At 36.5% G+C, this 19,512-nt stretch overlaps 1 protein-coding gene across 1 annotated transcript in view; it reads left to right on the top strand.

Moving 5' to 3' along the window:
• LOC148940547 (mitochondrial intermediate peptidase) overlaps positions 1 to 19,512 on the top strand; it is a 122,069-nt gene that overhangs the window by 36,020 nt on the left and 66,537 nt on the right. The window contains exons 5-6 of the mRNA XM_089105697.1: positions 4,179 to 4,320; positions 16,321 to 16,531. Coding sequence (XP_088961823.1) covers positions 4,179 to 4,320; positions 16,321 to 16,531 — 353 coding nt within the window. The remainder of the gene's footprint in view (positions 1 to 4,178; positions 4,321 to 16,320; positions 16,532 to 19,512) is intronic.

Genomic DNA, 19,512 nt, shown 5'->3' with positions numbered 1-19,512 from the left:
AACGTGTTCGGGACTCGCGCATCGGCCACAGACAGCTTCATTTGTATACGAAGTGGCCTTATGCCAATTTTCATGGCACTTGTAACACTTGAGAGGCAAAAAATTAAGTTTTTCACATTTAATCATTCTATCCCAACCATTGGCGGGCTTTTGACGGCAAGTTTGAGGTCAGCTGTGGTTTCGAAATAGAGTTTAAATGCCTGTGCAGTACCACAACGTTTGACCTCAATTAGGCCCATGAAGAGGGCCTTCAATTCCTCCTCTGTAACATCCCGAGGCACTTGCGTAACGATACCAATGTATGATGGGGCCTTTGCATGGGCTTCTAAGTTCGAACCAGCCTTTGCTATTTTTTCGGCGATGCGAGTGGCGGCGTTTTTGTTCTTAACAAGTATCTTAGTTTTAGTTTTAAAAAGCTTCAGTTCAACAATTTAATCACAGTTATTTTTGCACAATTGGGTAATAAACTCCTTGCGGGATTCGGGAGTTTTCAATTCATGTGGAAAGTTTGTTATTACTACTGCAGCGTAGGACAACGGTTGGGCAGGGGGGACGGAGGTTTTTGAAGTCTGGGTAAGTAGTTGACTGAATTTTTTCTGGCTTTGCGATTCTATAAATCCGTCTACCTTTCTGCACATCTCATTGACACGGGTAATTACGACTGCACTGACTTCGTCTTCAGTTGTAGGAACTTTTAGTGGGTCCCCTATCACAAACTTTGGAAACTTACACTTCTGATCTTTCACCACTGAGACCATTGTACGACACAACGTTATTCAACGTTATCTTCATCTTTGAATTTCATAGACAACCGTTCGGTAGCGCAAGTGATTTCATGCAGCAAAACTCGGGCTTCATTTATCCTTTCCTTGTCATAGAACTTATCTGCGGAGTCAATTATTTGCAATAGCTTATTGCCATTATCCAGCGAACGGAAAAGAAAGTTCAACAGCGGCGAATAAACAAATTTTTCGCTCATAGTTTATCTGTAGTTCATAAGGCAAAACGCTATCAAATATCATTTAACAGGTAGCAGGTAAACACAAGCCGGAGACGGTCCAGTTTTGTTATGAAATAAATGTTCAGGTATCAAAAAGGTTATTTCACTGAGATGCTCACCGTTCGAATACTAAACGAATACAATGCGAAAGTATAATCTTTCCTGAAAAACTACTTCACTACCCAAGTGCTGAATGATATTTTTCTGGTGGTTTCAATGCGAGAGAAGTAAGTGCAAGTGTTGGAGGCCGTCTACCTTGTCCCCGCAATTTAAGGGGCAAGCCCAGCAGGTACCACGGCTCTTGCGAACAACTCTCCACTCCTCTTCTGCTTACTTTTCTTTCCCCACCCCAATCTCAGGTTAATTGCCTACGAATATCGTATTATAAGATTTGCGGAATAAAATTTTCTATTGACTAACTTCAACCGGTAAATCACATCCGCATTAATTGTTACCAAGAAAAATAGAAGCAGTCAAAATAGATAGACCATTGTTAAGCTGATTATAAAAAGTCTTTACACAGGCTTCTAATGAACCATTCCTCACAGTGTAAATTAGGGTATTGTCCAAAAAAGAGTTATTTACGCCACAAGCTCTAGATCAAGACATTACACTAGGTTGCTACAACTATAACGGCCAAGTACTAGGTAATGGTCACTTCAGTTGTAACGGTCCCACTTGAGTTGTAACCCACGATTATAGATTAGATCAGTTTATTACAAGCAAAATTAAAACTAATATGATAAGTTTTTCGCCAAAGACAAGATATAAAGTATATTACACTAGGTTGCTATAACTATAACGGCCAAATACTAGGTAATGGTCACTTCAGTTGTAACGGTCCCACTTCAGTTGTAACCCACGATTATAGATTAGATTAATTTATTACAAGCAAAAATTAAAACTAATATGATAAGTAGTCGCCAATGTAGTCGACAGTATTAATATGCCAGTACAATATTTTAATATTATACAGTTTAGCTGCTTTTTTACCGTCTAGCTCGGCAATTTTATCCACGACCTGTACTTCATACCTCCTTACCTTTACCTCCTTAGTTCATATTTTAATGCTTTATCCAGTTTCGTTACATTCCCCTTGTTTTCACACAATCTATCACTCAGATAGTTCTTGTACAAGCCCCTTCTAAACTCTAATATTCACTAATATTTTAATGTTTCACTAATTATCCTATTCGTGTTCCTAACTTTCTTTTCTAAGACACCATCAGCATCTTCACAAATTGTTTTCCTATAGTTATTCCATTCATCTTCTACATTGTTAAATTTTAAACTCTTCAGTTTAGTTAAGCGTTTAAATGTTTAATGTTTATGTGATAATTTCATAATCCCCTCCTACAGGCCATGGAGCCTTTGTGGGGATTTGTAGATTGTTATGTAATTATTTTACTGATATATGGAAAATAAATCTATCTGTCTATCTATCTATCTATCTATCTAGTATTCAACTATTCCTGGAAAGTTTCTCTCAAATTTTCATCCTGGATTCTACCAACATCGTAACACCCTGGGAGGTTGTTACTCTTCCGAAGTTTCAGCTTCAAATTCACCCTAGACACTACTAGACGGTGATCTTTACTTTTAACATCAATAATAGCACTCCTATCTACCCTAGTATCTTGCATTGATTTTGTCAGTCTTTGGTTTACAATAACATACTAAATAAGGTTTGCTTTCTTACCATCACGTGAATACCACGTTAACTTATGGGTCATTTTGTGACCAAGCATTGTTTTGATTATAACTAGATTGTTATACCTACAAAATTGTAGCAGTCCGTAGTCATTACCGTTTTCCTTTCCTACACCAAATTTACTGAGGCTAGGATATCATCTATCCCTATTTCTACCGACCTGGGCGTTAAAATCTCCTAATAGAAACTTGTTATATTAATTTCATTAAGAAATATATTAAGTATTATGCTATATCTATTATATTAATTACTTGTATTTATTTAAAGTGGCTAGTTTTAGATTTCTTATCAGAGCCAGTTTTGATGAGGGCTAATTTTATGAGATTCATCGTTTAGTGAAAACCTCCAAACGTCCCCTCGTCATATTCTAATGTTGCAGTTTGATGTAAATTTTTTTCTTTTTTTTGAAGTATGGTTACGTTTTTTTATCATGATTATAGTAGTAGCAACAACCTCACAAAGAGCAATTGAGTGAAAAGCATTCAGGTTCAGAAAAAAAATCTTTGCAAAAAAATCTAGGTGGGGCATATGCAAATACCCCCCCCCATCGTTCCATTGGCGCAATTGACCCAGACACTCCTCAATCCAGATTAATTAACAAAAGGAGAATTTCCTGTTTTAGGAGAATCTGGGAGTCAGATATCGTTTTTTCGTCGCTTCCAATTCCTTCATGGTTCCCTATTTTGACTCTCTGATTGCTTTGCGCTTCAGTATGTTTTGTATTTGTTTTTGTGTATTTATATTTTACTGTGTTTATATGGCTCTTTTTGAAAGAAAAAATTGGTTCACTGAAATTAAGTTAGGCCTTAATTTTTAGAGATTGTTAGATCTTATTTCTGTTAGATAAGATTAAACAAGAAAGACAAGTTTTTTCAGCCAAAAGTAAGGAGCAGCATTAAAACTAAAAACGAACAGAAATTATACCATATATGAGGTGATTGCCTCCCTACTGGATACCTTGCTCTTTGCTCTCCTTAAAAACCTTTTACTCGATAGGTAGACATGCTTTACCGATTTTGAAGTAAAATCATGCAACGATTGGATTAAATAGGGTATAATTTTACTCCAACGGGTATAATTTTACTGGGCAATACTGCCGTATGACTGGTTCTAGTTGGAGGTTACCCAAAATACTATATGAAACGTAATAAAAATTTGTTTATATGTATTTTGCTACTTTTGCACGAATCAGAAAAAAATCGGGGGGAGGGGGTCAGGCCGAGTGCCCTACCCCCCTCCAAATACGGCCCTGGGTACTAGTAGTAGTTTTTAATTACTATGAAAGCCATTTTGAAGTGCCGAAATTTCAGCCGTTATCAGTGTCCCATTCATTCCCAGGGTACTTAGGAGTGTGGGGGGTGGTTCTGCCTAAATTAGGACCTTAATGCTATTGAATTAATTTGTCAAGGCTTGGAAAGTTGAATAGTCTGGACGCTCTTTAGTTAAATGTTTCTAAATTCTCTCTAGGACCTTGAAAAATAGTATTGCTGGATCTCCTGGACTAGTTAAGGACTTTCTAGATGTTTTAAAAATCGAGCTGGAACGAAGGGCCCTGGAAGAATATGATGTAATGCGAAATCTAAAGAAAAAGGATGTAGGTGCTCGAGACGTGAGTATTACACATTTCTGTAAATTTTCTTTTTATGACCAGGTGATTTGTCTTAGGGGTTCGAGTCTTAGAGTCGCTAGTTATTTGGTTTGGAATGGGGGTCAGTGGTGTGACCCTGTAACCCTGTAAGCTCAGCCAGAGCGGTGACCCTGTAAGCGGTGACCCTGTAAGCTCAGCCAGAGTCGACCCACCTCTAAATGGGTACCTGGAGAAATCTGGGGAAAAAATACGGGAAGCGTCGGATGATTTGCTGCCAGCCATGCATTGCACTCCGGGCCGGGAAGGCGTCATAACATCAGACCGTCAGGAGCACGAACGTTTGGAGCAGAACAAAATCCTAACCCGTGTATACAAAACAATTTGTTAGAACATCGAACTGTCATAACATCGAACATTTAAAAGCTATCGTTTTTCGGGGTTAAGAGAGAAAAGGTAACAAGGTTAAGTTACATAATTAATATATGCTATTCTTTACCCCCATCTCTCTGATATGCAAATATATAGCCAAAATTTATTTTTAAACTATTATATACTTATTACTATTATTTAAACTTATAATTTTCTTTAGCTGTTATGACGGCTAGAGGTTCTGACGTTTCGTGCTTGTTACGGTTCGCCGAATAAGGCAGCACCCCCTCTCGGCCGTAGGTATTGAATCAGGGGATCGGTACTTGCGCAACGCACACATTTGGTCAGCTTGCGAAAAAGTTAATTTTAAGTTAAGATTTGTCTTAGAAATAACCGCTAGTATACATTTGCAAAATACACGCACTGAGAACTTCGAAAATTCTCCCTTCTTTGCAAATAATACTGCCATGTAATTTTGATTCCCTTCTCACAAAGTAAGAATCATCAGGGTGCTAACCACTTAAAACAGAGTTGAAACCTGCCGAAAACTGCAGAGAATTGATGCAAAGTAAAATTTAAAACTAAGTGCCAAGCTTTAAGGGCCAGTTCAATGCTGTTTTAAATTTGCTTCTAGATAAATTAAGTTATGTAAAAACCGTTAAAAATTATCAGTTTTAACTAGCTTCTAAGTTTCTATAAGCTAATTTTGATTGGACAAAGTGGATAAATGTCGATTTAAAGTTAATATTTCAGTGTTATTTCAGCTTATTTCCCTTTAAATGGTATTGAACTTTTAAAAGTATGTTTGACGTAGTTCATACTAGAATCTACCATCAGTTTTGGACTATATTTTAAAAATGAACAAACCAATAAGCTAAAATACTTTTTTAGCTTATTTTTTTTAAATATTTCATTATATATGAAATATTTGTAAAATTTTATATATGAAATATGTTGAAATATTTATATATAAATATGAAATATTTATAAAATATTTCAATTGACTTGTATCATCGTGGTCGACTTGTGCTACGGGAGCGACAATTTGATTTGTCCTGTTTTTTTTTTTTTCTTCCATTTTTCTTCTTTTTTTGCTCTGCCGCCAATTTCAGTGTACTGCGAGAAAATATTGGAAAGTATGGACCTCCGGCTGGATTGATGAATGTGATAATACATTTTGAAAAGCTGCCTAAAATTCTTGCCTGTGGCCAAAAGATGGTATTTGCTTTTGCTTGTTCTTGAGTTAGAGCCAACAGTGTGTGAGCTGAAGTTCAGTTTCATAGTTTGTGTCAGGGAGGACTCTCTGAGATTTTTTTTTTGCGATGATCTTATTTCTCCAAGCTGTGTTTCTGCTTTGAGTGGAAAGCTCTGTTCGAGAAAACAACTGGCTGTTTTTATATTAAGCTGAAAATTGTTTAAAATCTAGGAATTCTTAAGTCTCTTAAGTTCCTTTGTCTTTAGTTCTTATATATAAATAGACAAAAATTGGTAATGTCGATACCCCATCCTCTCACTAAAGAGAGATGAATATTTTACATCTGTTTTTTCTGATCCAGTATTTAGTTCCCGGGAGTATTTGTATATTTGTCTCTTTTTTTCTTAATTAACTGTTCTTATTTAAATAATTAACTAATCTTATTTTATTATCCATATTAATTAAATAGTTATTCTTATTTATGAATAAATGTTCATGATTCCCATTTTGAAAGAAATTAAAGCATGGTTGTTGTCAGGACATAGTCTGGAGAGCCGAAACCAGGATTTTTCTTATGGAGTGCGCAGTGCTAAAAAAAAAACAAAAAAACAATTCCTTAAAAAAAATTAGTTACGGTTCAAAAAGATCCTGAAGAAAAAGGAGCAATTCATAAAAAAAGGTTAATTTTTCCACGGCTTCAAAAGTACTATCATCTACTTTTACAAGCCATTTATATTCGTGACTATTTTCCGATTATGATTTTATGTTCCTTATTTGGGACTAAGGTGATTATTTGGGACTATATTTGTGATCATTTTCAGATTATGATTTTATGTTCCTTATTGGGGACTAAGGTAGAGGAGCAATATCACAAATGCAGGAAAAAAATGGTATATCCCTTGCTCCTTTCTTAGTTGATATTAGAAAGTTATCTCCCTCGACAAAAAATCAACTTTTGCACTGAGAGAGGTACTTTTTTTACGCTAATCGATACTCTTTGCAGAGCTGATGAATTTTTACTGCATCTTCATTTTATTGAAAAATTTGTTCTCGAGATACACCATTTTCAATATTTCTTTGTCGTGTTACAAACCAACAAAAATTGGATAATGACCCTCCTCAAAAATGATCTGACGCCCGATTCGTTGCCAAAAACTCTGTAGGCAGAAAGTGGGACCGTGGTCCTTCCATGATCTGTCCTCCAAGATTGGCACGTTGCACCTTTTTTGAACCGGAATCACGTAAGGATTTTCCGTTCCTGTAATTGGAGATTCAAAGTGGGCAAGAGCCCTTCCAGGGTCGTTCCATTCCTCCCATTGCTAACTTTTAGCATAAGGGTAGACATGTTGCATATTGTTTGGACTCAATCATGGAAGGACTGTCGTTCTGCATGATTGAAGGACCAATGTGGAGGAAGCCCTGTCCAAAAACGCTTCGTTGGTCTTCCTCCAGCTTTCTAGTATAAAGGTGGACATGTTGTCTTTTCTTTTTAATCAGAATCAATAAGAATTTTCAGTATATGTGACTGGAGGACCTAAGTAGGCCCATGACCCCTCCCACCTCCAATTTTATCAGAAAGATGGTCATGCTCTTGTATAAGTCGAAAACGTGGAATGATTGCCAATTTGTAATATTTGAGGCGCGAACCGGGCCCTTGACACCTTCAACAACTCTCCTCCCCCACCATTTTTTTTAGAAGAAAGGTGGACATTTTGCATCTTGTGGGCATGTTCCTTGTATAAGTCGAAAGCGTGGAATGATTGTCAATTCGTAAGATTTTAGGCGTGAATTGGGCCCCAGACATCTTCAACAACTCCCCTCCCCCCACCATTTTTTTAAGAAAGGTGGACATTTTGCATCTTGTTTGAAACGGAATTGCACAATCACTTTTATTTTAAATTGAAAGAGGCACAAACTTAGACTTTTCGTTACCCCCTTCCTCTCCCGTTGCAACAATAACTTTTTACTAGAATGATAGACATGTTGCCCCTTTCTTCGAAAGGAATCACGCAAATATTTTCAATCTATACGATTGGAGAACGGAAGTGGACAGTTACCTCTTCAAGCACACCCACCTCTTTCACCTCAATTTTTAGGCAGAACGGTAGACATGTTGCCAAATTTGAATTAATAACGTGTGAGGATTTTTAATCTACGTGCTTCCAGACACTAAGTTGTTGCGTCCCCCCTCCTCCAAGGACACCTTTACTTTTACTGCAAACATTTTATGTGTATGGTCGGATGTACAAAATGGGATGTTGGACCCTCCAAGACCAACTCCCATTGCTAACTTTTCGTCAGAGAGGTAGGTGGACATTTTTTTTTTTACTAATCGGCATGACATTCGTGGGATAACCCTGAACCAATAAGACGTGAGAATGATGATTTTTAGTTACGTATTTCCCTTCTCCGATCTTTAATCTACTTGAAATCTTACGGTACATATTATCTTGAGCCAAGGGGACAGAGTGGATGTATATCCTTATGTCCCCACAACTTTCGAGCTTAATTTACCTCCGTACTGTGTCCAAAGTTACTTGTAATTTGGTAGAAAATCACTCAAAAACGAAATTACAGACTCAAAACGAAATTACAGAAAGATTGCTTTGGTAGATTATAACAGATGCAGACTTCTCTTTATGCAATTTCCTACACCTTAGAATAGTTTACATAAGTAATAGAGATACTCAAACTAAAAAATCATCCTGCCTGCATAGATACCAGGTTTTGATTTTATAACGGCCATGTAAAATGTACCTCTTTCCTAACAGGACAATTTTTCCCCTCGAACTTAAATCCCTTATATATTCAAACATTAAAAAAAAATAGAATAGTGAAAGAAAGACAAAATTTTAACAAACAGTAAGCACTCTAAAATCTTGGATAGAATTGAAATTTATCTTCTTGCTATGGTTTTGTCTTTTCGCTGTTGATTACTTTCCGTAAAAATTACAAACATAACATAAACCACGCATCGAAATCGCTAGTAATAGTATATAGTAGAATTTTGAAACCAGGGATGGATTCAAAATCCATCCCTGGTTTACTTGTAATTTGGTAGAAAATGTGCTTACTGTCAAGGTGCTGTTGATTAAGAGATTTTAGACCGTTCAACTTTACATGCGCGATTAAGTTTTAAGTTTTCATGTTCGGGGATGTTTTCTCTGTCAGAGTAACCTGTAAGCAATAATCATAAAGCCTGCTCTCCTTCATGGACTAGGAGTTACATACTTATGCTTTCTGGTCTATCTTTTATTCGGTTGGGCTCATTTAGGGCATGAAAATGTCTTCATGAGGATTATTATGCAATGATTATTAGTAATAATGCAAGAAATTACGTAATTTGACAATTATTATTAAATTGTTTATCTGGCTATCTGTCCGTGATAGGCATAGAATCAGATCGTTTTCATCGTCAAATACATAAAGGCAGACACGTAGCACTTCCTTGAATCAATATCTTGAAAGGATGTTCCACCTTTATAATTGGAGTCACAAAGTAGGCCCGTGGCTCTATCCGACATCATCCCCATCACCGCCTTTTCAGCAGAAAGTTTTTCGCCTGTTGGCTTGAAAGGTATCTGAGTGCCTTTGAGAGTACCTAGTATCTTCGGCCAATAGGCCAGGATGATTTGAATGTCGTAAGTATACTGCAGTTTAGTATGATGCTAGTTTAGCTGTATGTTATAGTCTATAATTGACTTATAGTAAAGAAATGATTCAATGGACAGAAATTAAATTGAGAAGACTAAGATTTTTGACATGAAAGTAAATTGTGACACCAAAGCTTAAAACAAACAGAAGCTATTCGACCTGCTTTTCGTTTCGCCCTAGATAGTAGGCTGAAATGGATGATCTTTGGCAATCTGTTATCCTGCATGTGGGAGATGTGTCGTAGCCATCCAAACTTTTTTTTGTTATTGCTTTTGAAAGTGGGATCGAATCAAATTTTTGGGGAGCTTCTTTTTATCAAATTTATTTGATATAACACAAGGTAGTAATGTGTACAGGGTTTCCACAACGGTTAGTTCCTAAAGTGTTAAAATTGCCCAATTGTGTGTGCTAATCGGTTTGTTATTTGGCATAAGGTCAGACAAACGGGTAAATATACTATCCTTAGACAATTCCTCTGGAAAAAATTTAACCAATTGTTCTCTCCTCGTCGAAGCGACCACATTTCAGAACCATGCTTGACCATTGCCATTGTCGTTGCGTCTAATGTTCTAATCTTATCTTTTACTTATCTTCCTTACTCTTGCAAACTTTCTTTAACTGTGAAAAACGCCCTGGGACTTGGCTATTGTACTTTTTACATCTTCACTGCACCATCTTTACTTATGATGCTAACCTGGTAAATGAAGGTATCCACTTGATCAATCTTCTCGTTACCCAGCATAACATCTTCACCTTCATTTATTTCTAGTCTAAGCTACTTAGTCTCCTCAACAATAATCTCTAAACCGATTTTTGCACCCTGAATTGTCAAAACCTCCAAAAATCTATTCACTGTGCTAATTTTTTTGTCTAGGAGACCTAAATCGTCCGCGTATTTGAAGTCTAAGAGGTTTTTTCCTTGCTTATTTACTCTTTGCTCTGCCATACCTTTGGATGTATTGGTTAGGACAAAGTCCTAATAATAATCTAAATGAGCGGCGATAGGATGCAAGTCTGCTTAATTCCCGATTTACACCCAAATCAGCTAGTAACTTCACCTCCTACCTTAAGCGTAGTGATCAGACCGTATCAAGCGGGGTCTAAAGTTTTTTTGGTACCCCTCCCCAGTGAAAGATTTCCAGTAAAGCTTCTTTATCAGCTGATCGAATTTTGCTGATGGTTCGTAAAAGGAGGACTAAGGGGATCTGAGGGTTCAGACGTATGCTCAATTAATTAATCCGAGTGGAAATTTGCTCAGTTCATTCTCTCCCCTTCCTTAAACCATACTATTCTTCTCTTAAAACTACATCTTCTAACATACTAAGTAATTTAGGGGTTTGATCAAAGTTCTCCGGCTGTCGCTAGGACCATCCCCTTTATCAAAGATCTCATTCATAATCTTCAGTAATTCATCTCTAACTTCAGAACAACCATGTTTTACCATACTATCAATACCTAAGGCGTTGTTATTTTTAGATGCTTTTAGTGGCGTCTCCAATCCCTCCTTGCGAAATAAGTCCTCATTCTCTTCCAAATTGTCAGATTTTTTTTCATTCTTGTCTATATCGTTTCGTACAATCTTATCACGATTTAATACATTGTCAAAATATTCTTCCCATCTGTTTTAACACTTTCTTTGTCGCTAGTTGAGGCCATGCTCCTATCTTTAATTGGGACAAGTCCAAACTGACACTTTCCTCTCAATTTCTGAATATGCCCATACAGTATCTTACTATTGTGCCGTCTGGCTCAAGCGTATCAAGACGCTTTCGAATACTCTTGTCACAGAAATGAAATTCTGGGCCCTGTAGTGGATTGCTTTAGCTGAGTTTGAACTGCGGGCCCTGTATTACCCAGTAAAGATTGATCCTACTGTGCCACTAGAGGACGAATGACCATTTCTGAATCTGCAAATCATTACCACACACTGGGCTGAACTCACATCCTTTGTTTCCAAAGGAAAGTCCCGTTACTATTGCACTGCGGTAACCAAACGAGTTTCAAATCGTCACCTCGGAGTGGTTCGAACTTCAATACTCCGTTTCCGGACGAGCTTCCTCCAGTCGCTCTTCTATGGTAACTAAACAGTGGGTAACCGGGTATGAACCGGTGGATATTTTCCTACAAACATTTTATCTATCTTCTGCAGTGTCAAATTGTAAACTTCCCAGTTTTATATTCAACTGTTCCAGGAAAGTTTCTCTTAAATCTTCATCCTGAAGTCTACCAACGTCAGAGCGTCCCTGATGTTCCACTCCCAAATCCCAGCTTTAGATTAACCAGACATTATTATTTGGTGTTTTTTACTTTTAAATCAAATACAGCACTCCTATATACTTTAGTGTATATTATCATTCCTGCCAGTCTTCAATTTTCGATTGTATAATCAACAAGGTTTGCCATTCTTCCCAGGCAATCATTGAATTATAATAATAGTAATAATAATAATAATTTATTATAAGCCAAAAAACAGGCCATACAGAAAATTTCTCATCTCAGTATCTTCTCAGAATTAGCATATTTCAGCAGTTGAGAAATCAGCAAATTTTTATCTTATATAAAAATTTTTTTTAAATTCCTTGTATATTGGTTTTGCATTTATTCTCTGTAGCTGCACCAAAAAACCAAGTTTACTGGATTATTTTTAAAACATTTAGAAACTCTGCCCGCTTAATAATAATTGCAAAATAACGATACTGTGCAAGCGGTTAAGAAACTAAGCATCGTTTTAAATTTCAAACCTAATTATCGGCTGGTATATCTGCTCTAAATTTCTTAGTGGTAAAATTAGCCTTTTCTTAATTTTTTTTTTTGTCAGTATGTTTCTTGTTCTTGCTCTTTTTCGTCATAATTTTTTATTATTCCGAAGTAGTATGGTCCTTAGGAAAATATACATAAATATATATAAACATATTTATATATATATATATATATATATATATATATATATATATATATATATATATATATATATATATATATATATATATATATATATATATATATATATATATATATATATATATATATATATATATATATATATATATATATATATATATATATATATATATATATATATATATATATATATATATATATAAATATATATATATATATATATATATATATATATATATATATATATATATATATATATATATATATATATATATATATATATATATATATATATATATATATATATATATATATATATATATATATATATATATATATATATATATATATATATATATATATATATATATATATATATGAATGAATGCATTTATTACCCATCAATTAAAAACAGATGGAGCACAACAAAAGACAATAAAAAACGCAAAAACACTAATTCTTCTGAAACAAACAAAAAAAAAAAAACCAAACACAACAACCAACAGCTTATGCCAACTACTGCTGGAGAATCATAGCCCAGGGATGGGACTTAATTGTCAAATTATATCGAGTAATCTGCGCTAGGATAGCTTCTTCAGGATTCATGATGCCGTACCGATGCGAAACATATCGATTGCTTGTCCATGGTGGTAAACGCAACAAAAACTTTGCATACTTGTAGTACACTGAACGCAATTTCAGTCTATCTGTAGCCGTAAATATACGCCAGAATGGGCTGAGGTACAAATAATGGGGCACAACCATAGCATTGTACACCCGGGCCAGCAGACGACGGTCAAACTTCCGCTTATTTGCCACAATACGGCTATACGTAAATGAAACCCGCTTCTGAAAATGAGAAAGCAGTAACCGCCGCGTCTCTAGTATTGACCGTCCAATAGGAAGGCCCAGATATACAATGCCACCGGCGAGCCCAACAGTAGAAACACCAAGTGTGATGCTTCGACCAGCATCAGATTTCGAATTAAACAGCAGTACTTCAGACTTGTTGGCATTAAACTGAAGTCCAATCTGAGCATACTCTTGTTGTAGTCGAGTAAAATTATCTTCTAGTCCTTGCAGAAAGCGGCTCAGGTTCAGTACATCGTCCGCATAACCAATCAAAGATAAATCAACACCGCGCAGAATGTAAGTCATAAGTGACTTCGATTGCGGCTTTACGATACTGTTATTAAATGCTGTCGGTGACGAAATGGCACCTTGTCTTACCCCTTCTTTACCGGGAGAAGGGGATTACCACGCGGAGAAACAGCAACATCATTCAACAGGCTAGTGCACTCACTCGCTGGTAAAGGAAGTTTAAGTTCCGCTTTTAGATTTTCATACATGTCAGCCAGTGGGGCTAGAGAGCAGGGATCAACACCGGCCAAACCCATATCCAGTATAATCTCCTCGTGGAGAAGCGAATCAAACGCGCGCCTTACATCATGAGTGGCTAAAGCGATGCTTTCACCGCGGTCTTCTGCGTCAACTAAAGCGGATACTAAAGCAGAAAGAGCATGGCCGCACCCGAGGCGTGACTGAAAACCGAACTGATGGGCCTGAACTGTACATTTAGTACGAAGCTCCTCAATAATCAGATTTTCAAATATTTTACAAAAAACAGTTGAAACCGTTATTGGGCGAAAAGACGAACAATCGGAAGGAGGTTTATTTTTCTTTGGGATAGGAGTCAGACATCCAATTGAAAAAGACTCGGGCACAAGTCCCAAATTAAATATCATTTGGTAAAGGAGGACCAAATGCTCAATAAACATACCCCCACACAACGATAACTGTTGTGCAGACATCCCATCATATCCTCTAGACTTTTTTTTCTTCAGTTTCCCAATTGCAGAAATAATCAGACTCTTTGTAATAATCGGTCCCGGACTAGATGCATGCTCAAAGAAATCATGGAGTCTCGCTTTATAACTATTTTGAAGATGGGGATCCGGAGCAGAAAATTCTTTTTTATAATGCTCAATCAATGAAGAAAGTGGTATAAGAGACGGGGTTTGACTAGGCGCTTCTTTCACAAGACTAGACCACAGCTTATTAGGCCGCGACCGAAATTCTTCCGAACAAGAAGAAATAATAGAATTCCGATGCAAAGAGAGCTGCTTTGCAAACTGACGTTTCGTATAGATGTACAGTTTTCTCAGCCACCCATCCCGCGGCTTATCTGCTTCAATCCAGACCGAGAGCCAAAATTTAGCAGAAAAGCAAGCATTGCGCAAGTTACTATTAGTTGACCAACCGGGCTCTTCGGTTCCAGATTTTACTCGCCTAATGGGTACCACCGATTTTTCTGCAAGGGATATGGCATGAGTAAGTTCACTACAATATAGATTCAGCCGAATTCGAGAATCCCGCATATTCTGTTTTGAACTCCGCATTAATAAATCAAACGGTACGCGAATTTTCGCCAGAATATCATTACACACATTCTGGAAGAGATCAGATGACGCCCTATCCCAATCACTAATATAAAACACAGATCGCTTTTTAGCAAACGGGATAAAAGAAGGACCGATATCATCAAACCGAGCACTAAAAAACAGAGGAAAATGATCTGACGTAAAACTAGAATCACTAACACCAACTTCCACAATAGTTACAGATCGCGTGTGACAAACATGGTCTAAATTAGATGTGCTACCCGAATTATGGACGTAAGTAAAACTCTTATTCTTCGGCGCAACCAAGTAATCATCATCAAACAGACCGAAGATAATACTTGGACGAACAGAATCACCAAAAGAATTAAGTGAGTCAGTTAGGTCACAATTAAAGTCACCAGTCACGATGCAGCATAAGCCCTGCTCTTTTATTTTTCCCAAGCACTTAGATAAACGAGCGACACTAATGGCAAAAAGTCTCTCAGAACGGTCATCGCGATAGTTCGTGGGTAAGTATACATTCAGCACAACCACATTCTGGATTCTAACCGCTAAAAAGTCACTTTCTGAATCAAAAACAGAAGAAGTAAAACATGACTTCACGTAAGTTGCTAGACCACCACAAGGCCGGCCATGAGACTGAGAGCGGCGCGCAGCAACCGAGAACACTTTGTGAGTAGTTGATAGTTCCAAAAGGCTCAGGCTCAAAGTGTTTGCAAAATGTTCTTGAATACACACTATGTCACACTTCGATAAAAAGTCCTTCAAAAACACAGACCGACTTAACAGATTTCCATTTATAGTCCACGAGGCAATCGCATAAGAGGCTAAGGGTCCTCGATTCATTTCTTCGCTGGGGTAGGTCTATTTGAAGGGCACCGAACACTGTAACATGTAAGACCTCTTTTTTTGCATGTGATACAGAACATATCGTTGTTGCACTTATTGTCCTTACTAGATACGTGGTCAGTGCCACCACAGCGGCCACAGTTGGGAGATGCGGCGCAATCTGCCGCCACATGACCGAGTCCATGACAGGAGTAGCAACGTTTCGGTAGGAAATTAAATTCCTCGGCAGGCAGCTTCTCGTAGCCAACGCGGACGGAGTCCGCGAGAAAACGGTCTAGATTCTTTCTGGATTCAAAGTACACCTTGAATACTTTCGAATATATATATATATATATATATATATATATATATATATATATATATATATATATATATATATATATATATATATATATATATATATATATATATATATATATATATATATATATATATATATATATATATATATATATATATATATATATATATATATATATATATACCAATATGTCCATTTTGTTTCTGTTTACAGAAGGAAACGGCGGTGTGCTTTTCAAAATACAAAGTCTATATTCGAATCAATTCTCATGACCATTTTTCTTCTTTTTTTTTGAAGTGCTAGTCTTTTTTTTTAAAGGTTTGTTTTTCTTAAACTTATTCTACTTTTAGGAGTTGTACTGCTGGGATCCTCCTTTTCTAACAGCAATATTAAAGAAGCAGATACAAGGCTTGAAAAGCTCAGATTTTGCTCCTTATTTTTCAATTGGAAATTGTATGGAAGGTCTTAATCTCATTTTTCAAGCTCTCTTTGACATAACGTTGGAGCCTTGTCTCATAGAAGAAGGCGAATGCTGGCATTCTGATGTTCATAAAATTGCCGGTATTCATTCTCTTTTTTCCTCCCCCAGCTCTCTCTCTCTCTCTCTCTCTCTCTCTCTCTCTCTCTCTCTCTCTCTCTCCTTTTGATTATTCATCTCTTTACTGTCTATCTTATTATTTTGTTCTGCTGTCTATCCTTTTTTTGACGTCTTTTAGTAAATAATAAAAAAAATAAAAAAATTGGCCAAAAACAGAAAATAAGTTGGAAATAAGTTTTTCGTTTCACTAAACTAGTGAAAAGGTTACCCACCAATAGCTACGAGCCCGAGAAAATGTGCCTGATTTTCTGAAAAAAGGGGAAAGCAACCAAAAAAGTGTGAAATTTTGACGAAAATTACTTTCATCGCATTCAGTATATAAAAGAACTCTATTTTAGAACTTTCCAGCCCTTACGTACAAAAAAAAAAAAAAAAAAAAAAAAAAAAAAAAAAAAAATCGGTGAAGAATAATCACAGGAGCTTGTTTTTTTTTTTTTTCAAGGGTTGATAGATCGAACCAAATAATTTCGGAGACCACACAGCCTTTCCATGACGATAGATAAAAGTTCAAATAGGGATAAAATCCTTTTCATAGACAAAGATAAATTTCACAAACACTTATAAATACTTTTTTTTAATACTTTTTTTAAAAAGAAATTTGGTAGAAAAAGTATAAAATAATCAAAGTAGTGAAGATAAAGGTTAGTTTCATGCAAAATGTGTTAACTATGATTATTTTGCATATTATGAAGTAAGAATGGTTTTCTGAACATGTTTCCTTATGTCCAGTGAGGTATCTAGGCAAATATCTGAAAAATTAACCTAAACAGTGCCAAAAAGCCATCGAGTGAAAATTTTGAGACAATCAATCGATTTAAATTTTTCGAAAAACTATTTCACGAGCTTTTCAGTTTCAGAGACAGAACTGCCTCAAGCTTGCGTATTTGTAGCAGAAACTGAACTTGAATCCCTCTTGAATCAGAGAATTGATGGCGTATTTGTAGCAGAAACTGAACTTGAATCCCTCTTGAATCAGAAAATTGAACGCTCTGCTGGCCTTTAAATATAAAGGGTGCCAAAAAGCCATCGAGCGAAAATTTTGAGATAGCCAATCGATTTAAATTTATTGAAAAACTATTTAGCGAGCTTTCCAGTTTCAGAGATAGAACTGCCTGAAGCTGGCGTATTTGTAGCAGAAACTGAACTTGAACCCCTCTTGAATCAGAAAATTGAACGCTCTGCTGGCCTTTAAATATAAAGGGTGACTAAAAGCCATTGAGCGAAAACTTTGAGATAGCCAATCGATTTAAATTTATTGAAAAACTATTTAGCGAGCTTTCCAGTTTCAGAGACAGAACTGCCTGAAGCTGGCGTATTTGTAGCAGAAACTGAACTTGAACCCCTCTTGAATCAGAAAATTGAACGCTCTGCTGGCCTATAAATATAAAGGGTGTCAAAAAGCCATCGAGCGAAAATTTTGAGACAGCCAATCGATTTAAATTTATCGAAAAACTATTTAGCGAGCTTTCCAGTTTCAGAGATAGAACTGCCTGAAGCTGGCGTATTTGTAGCAGAAACTGAACTTGAACCCCTCTTGACTCAGAACATTGAACGCTCTGCTGGCCTTTAAATATAAAGTGTGCCAAAAAGCCATCGAGCGAAAATTTTGAGACAGCAAATCGATTTAAATTTATCGAAAAACTATTTATCGAGCTTTCCAGTTTCTGAGAAAGAACTGCCTGAAGCTGGCGTATTTGTAGCAGAAACTGAACTTGAATCCCTCTTGAATCAGAAAATTGAACGCTCTGCTGGCCTTTAAATATAAAGGGTGCCAAAAAGCCATCGAGCGAAAATTTTGAGACAGCCAATCGATTTAAATTTATTGAAAAACTATTTAGCGAGCTTTCCAGTTTCAGAGACAGAACTGCCTGAAGCTGGCGTATTTGTAGCAGAAACTGAACTTGAATCCCTCTTGAATCAGAAAATTGAACGCTCTGCTGGCCTATAAATATAAAGGGTGCCAAAAAGCCATCGAGTGAAAATTTTGAGACAGTTAATCGATTTAAATTTATCGAAAAACTATTTAACGAGCTTTCCAGTTTCAGAGATAGAACTGCCTGAAGCTGGCGTATTTGTAGCAGAAACTGAACTTGAATCCCTCTTGAATCAGAAAATTGAACGCTCTGCTGGCCTATAAATATAAAGGGTGCCAAAAAGCCATCGAGTGAAAATTTTGAGACAGCCACTCGATTTAAAATTATCGAAAAACTATTTAACGAGCGTTCCAGTTTCAGAGACAGAACTGCCAGAAGCTGGCGTATTTGAAGCAGAAACTGAACTTGAATCCCTCTTGAATCAGAAAATTGAACGCTCTGCTGGCCTTTAAATATAAAGGGTGCCAAAAAGCCATCGAGCGAAAATTTTGAGACAGCCAATCGATTTAAATTTATCGAAAAACTATTTAGCGAGCTTTCCAGTTTCAGAGATAGAACTGCCTGAAGCTGGCGTATTTGTAGCAGAAACTGAACTTGAATCCCTCTTGAATCAGAAAATTGAACGCTCTGCTGGCCTTTCAATATAAAGGGTGCCAAAAAGCCATCGAGCGAAAATTTTGAGACAGCCAGTCGATTTAAATTTATTGAAAAACTATTTAACGAGCTTTCCAGTTTCAGAGACAGAACTGCCTGAAGCTGGCGTATTTGTAGCAGAAACTGAACTTGAATCCCTCTTGAATCAGAAAATTGAACGCTCTGCTGGCCTATAAATATAAAGGGTGCCAAAAAGCCATCGAGTGAAAATTTTGAGACAGTTAATCGATGTAATTTTATCGAAAAACTATTTAACGAGCTTTCCAGTTTCAGAGACAGAACTGCCTGAAGCTGGCGTATTTGTAGCAGAAACTGAACTTGAATCCCTCTTGAATCAGAAAATTGAACGCTCTGCTGGCCTATAAATATAAAGGGTGCCAAAAAGCCATCGAGTGAAAATTTTGAGACAGACAATC

Source organism: Artemia sp. Qi Xiang Cuo, chromosome 19 (assembly GCF_049724085.1).
Source record: "Artemia sp. Qi Xiang Cuo chromosome 19, ASM4972408v1, whole genome shotgun sequence".
Taxonomy (NCBI): domain Eukaryota; kingdom Metazoa; phylum Arthropoda; class Branchiopoda; order Anostraca; family Artemiidae; genus Artemia; species Artemia sp. Qi Xiang Cuo.
This window is presented reverse-complemented; position numbering and strand designations above follow the sequence as displayed.